The 4235-nt window shown below is 66.6% G+C and overlaps 1 protein-coding gene across 1 annotated transcript in view; it reads right to left on the reverse strand.

The window, feature by feature from the left end:
- The window catches only part of SEMA5A (sema domain, seven thrombospondin repeats (type 1 and type 1-like), transmembrane domain (TM) and short cytoplasmic domain, (semaphorin) 5A), a 230863-nt gene that overhangs the window by 11756 nt on the left and 214872 nt on the right, over positions 1 to 4235 (reverse strand). The window contains exons 15-16 of the mRNA XM_012721743.1: positions 862 to 1080; positions 456 to 506 (exon numbers count right to left, since the gene is read on the reverse strand). Of these exons, the coding sequence (XP_012577197.1) occupies positions 456 to 506; positions 862 to 1080 (270 nt within the window). The remainder of the gene's footprint in view (positions 1 to 455; positions 507 to 861; positions 1081 to 4235) is intronic.

The following is a 4235-nucleotide window of genomic DNA, read 5'->3' on the forward strand; positions in this document are numbered from 1 at the left end:
GGGGCGGGGGCTGGGGCGGGGGCGGCCCCCTGCAGGCGGGTCCCTAGCACCCAGGGGCGGTGCATGGGAAGGGCCTGGGGCGGGGCTTGGCCCTGTAGGCGGGTCTGTAGCACCCAGGAGCAGTGCATGGGCCGGAGGCTGGGGCTGCGGTGCCTGCAGGCGGGTCGGTGCTGCGCGCTCTGGCTTAGTCTCTGGCCCTGGCCTCTAGCTCGTGCATGGCGGGCGGGGTCCGCGCCACAGAGGCCGGCCTCTGGGGCACTCACTTGCCAGCAAAGGCAGAGGCAGGTGGCCGGGAGGGGCCGGGCAGGGGCGGTCAGCGGTGCAGAGGCAGCAGAGAGGAGGCAGGAGACAGACCCCACCCGCCCACTGCGCCCGGACTGGCCCTCACAGCGCCTTCCCTTAACCCTGCGCTTTTGGGATTCTGTGGAGTGAAAAGCGGAGGAAACCCTGCTCACCCAGCTTCCGCTGGCCACCAGGGAAGGCGCGAGCGTGCACAGGGCTGGCCTCTGCGGACAGGGGCCGGGGTCAAGGCACCGTCACCTGAGAGCAGGACGCCGGTGTGGGCAGCTGCTCCCGGTGGGCGGGACCCTCAGTCTGGGAGAGGGCCGGCGTCGGGCTCAAGGACGGCCGGGCTCCGGCATGGCGGCAGGGCCACTCCTCAGTGGGGTCAGTGCCCACAGGCCTCCCGGGCCGGTGAGGACCTTCGTTTCTCTTAGACCAGACAAGGAGCGCCAGCCCTCCGTGGGGGCGCGCCTGGCCTCACCAGGGAGGCAGCGGTGACTGGAATCTGCAGGCGCAGGGGGATCTGCACAGGCCACTCCAGCGCAGAGCCGGTGCTGGGGAGGGCCGAGGCCCGCTCACCTGGGCAGGGCAGGACGTTGCACTCCTGGTACTCCAGCGCCGGGCCCAGGCAGGGCATGCCCCCGAACTTGGGCTCCGGGTTGTTGCAGACGCGCTTCCGGCTGCGGATGCCCCTGCTGCAGTCCCGGCTGCACTGGGACCACGAGGTCCAGGCCGACCAGGCCCCATTGACCGTGTGGGCGGAGTACCTCCCGGCGCGCAGGAAATCCCCAGAGAGGCCTGCGAGGAAAGGGAGACCGTCAGGAGCCCGGGCAGCTCTGGCCACACCAGCCGCATCCCCAGAGCTGCGGTCTGCAGCGGAGACCTACACCCCAGGCCGCCCCCACGGCCAGACCGGACACTGCAGGCGGTGGTCACTACTCCCCCCCCACCGCCCCACGGCTCCTTCCTGCTGGCACCCAAGAGCCACCCAGAACTGTCTACAAGCAGGTGGAGTCTGCCTGCACCACCCGCGGTAGGTTTCTCTGAGCAACTCCCTCCGGAGCAAACAGCCCTCCTGGGGCGCTCCCTGGCAAACGACGCTGGAGGATGCACGGGGCTCAGGCACGTCCCTCCCCCTGCTCGCCTTCCCAGGGTCAGCTCAGGCTGGTGAACCGCGGAGCTGACCACCCCAGAGGCGCAGGCCGCGGGGTCAGGAGGCCGAGCTCGGGGTCAGGGGCCGGCACATCCCGTGGCCTCGCTGGGGTCCCCAGCCCACGGGCCAGCGGAGTGTCCTTCCCGGGGCTGCGTGTGACAATCAGCTCCCCGGCCTGAGCGCCGACCGCGGCTCGGGAACATCGTCCGACACTTCAGCAGCTGGGCCTCGGTCCCTGTTTATTCGTATGAAAAGGTCGACACCCCCTTGTGCGTGAAAAAATTGTCATTTTCTCAGATGCAGACGATGCGGTCGGAATGTCAACAGAGCAAGTCCCCGCCACACGGCACGCAGCCCGGAGCCGGCGGGACGGGAGGCGGCCAGCAGGTCCTCGCCTCTCAGGCTGCTGCTGTGCAGGACCGCAGCCTCTGCTCACCAGAGAAAATGGATTAGAAGGTTCTTGATGAGCCAGCACTCTGGTTCATCAGCGAAGACCAACTAGGGACAGTCAGGCCTCATCCTCGCTCACAGCGAGCGAGTCCGGTTTTACGTTCTCCGATACCCAATACCAAGGTGCGGGGCGGCCACGGGGGTGCGGAGTCCGTAAGGCCAGGAAGGGGCATGTCAAGGCCGGGCAGACTCCAAGAAGCGAGGGCAACATTGTGCATCTGCCTTCCGTTGTCCTGGGTCTGGGTTGTTAACATTGAAAACAAACGAGACTTGGTTTGTGCGATCTGAGCGTGGGAGGACTGAAATATCGACGTTCAGTAAAAAGCGAGTGGACAGAAACACTGCCGTCCCTGCTCTGCGCGTTCTGCTGTGATGTCCTAAGGAGGATCAGCTCGTGGGCCGCCGAAGCAGGTGAACAGATGAAGGGACTGGGGGCAGGCACGGACGGCAGGCTGGAAGAGGTCCAGCCGGATCTGAATTTAGAGTAGACACATTAGGGTCCGTATGCCTCGGCGCTGGGAAACGCCCAGCTGCAGAAGCTCTGACCGCATCTGAGATCCCTACGTAGCCGGGCTCGCAGTTTATTTCGGAACCGTAACCGGAGGACAAGATGGCCCCGGCGGGCGGGAGGTCTTCAGAAGGGCCTGCGTGTGTCAGCAGCCACTGCTTCCACGCCGGGGGGTTTGCAGCATAAGAGCAGAGGTATCACCCGTCAGTTCATGCTCACTGCGGGCCGTGGGCACTGCAGCTGCACCCCGACACTGTTCCCAGCGCTGCCCTCCACTCTTCCAAATTACAAACAAGCTCGCACAACTGCTGGGGTGAGCAGAAGGCTGGAGGCGGGAGATGGAATGCCAGCGAGGACTGGCGTGCTGTGCGCTCCCAGGCTGGCCTCGCCGGGTCCTGGCAGACGCAGGGACACCTGTGACAGGTGTGGCTCAGGCATGACTCCTCCCTGGGAGCCACTTCCTGAAACAGCCACCCACGAGACTCTCACACCTCCAGGAAGTTATCCGTCACCTCAGCCAAGCTCAGCTCTGTCCCCCCGTCGAAGCCGGTGACCTGGGTCTAAGGCGACAGTGAGGGGCTGTGACTTTACACCGCAGTCGCGTCAGGAGAACGGGGCAGAAAGGTGGACTCTAACGTGCCGAGGGGCGTCTCGGGCAGCCTGCCACCGGCCTCACAGGGCGTGCCAGGGACACAGGTGAGCGTGTTCTCTTCATACAGCAGGCAGGTTTTGGTAAAGCAGGTGAACGCCACAGAAGAGACAGGTCACGAGGCCCGAGGGAGAGTCTGGTGTGAACAGTGCCCCCCATTCTGATGAGACGGCGGCGGTGGGGGGCTGCCAGACCCGAGAGGACCTCTCAGTCTGCCCCATGCGGCGCTTCACGGGGCACAGACCCACGTACTCAGTCACAGGACAATTTCAAGACCGTGCAGGGCCCGGCGCGTCCCAGATCTTAGCAGAAGGACGCGAGCCGGCCGCTGGCGCGGGGTGCGGCGCGCCCTGGGCCCCCGCCTGGCTCTGGCCGGATGGAGGCAGCAGCCCAGTGAGCACTCCGGGCCCAGAGCTGCCGGAAACGGCCGGAGCCTCCTCGCACTTTCTGATGTAACACAACTCTCCCAAACTGCTTTTATGTAAACTCGCTGTCACGCAGGCTGCGTCGCCTTCCGGAACCTCCCACCCTCGCACTGCGTTTGCATCGGAGGCGCCGGCAATGCCTTACCAGCCAGGCCCGCAGGTCTGTCCTAAAAGTTCACCACTAAGCCCCAAGTAACCACAAAAAGGGATCCCCGGCTGCCGGTGACCTCAGAGACAGCCCCCCTTTTCGGGTCCCCCCTCGCCCCCTCTCCATTCTTCTCTCCTCCCTTTACCCCTAATCTCAGACATGCCTCCCCCAAATCCAGTCTTCCCAGGCCCCAGTGGCCACTCACCCCTCCCCACCTCAGGCACGGCCCCCCCATGCCCAGGTGGGCACTCACCCCTCCCCACCTCAGGCACGGCCCCCCCAGGCCCCGGCATCCACTCACCCCTCCCCACCTCAGCACGCCCCCCCCAGGCCCGGGTGGCCACTATCCCTTGCCCACCTCAGGGACGGCCCCCCCAGGCCCGGGTGGCCACTCACCCCTCCCCACCTCAGGGACGGCCCCCCCAGGCCCGGGTGGCCACTCACCCCTCCCCACCTCAGCACGGCCCCCCCAGGCCCGGGTGGCCACTATCCCTTGCCCACCTCAGGGACGTCCCCCCAGGCCCGGGTGGCCACTCACCCCTCCCCACCTCAGGCACGGCCCCCCCAGGCCCGGGTGGCCACTATCCCTTCCCCACCTCAGGCACGGCCCCCCCAGGCCC

Source organism: Condylura cristata, unplaced genomic scaffold (assembly GCF_000260355.1).
Source record: "Condylura cristata isolate star-nosed mole 26May11 unplaced genomic scaffold, ConCri1.0 scaffold00007, whole genome shotgun sequence".
NCBI lineage: Eukaryota > Metazoa > Chordata > Mammalia > Eulipotyphla > Talpidae > Condylura > Condylura cristata.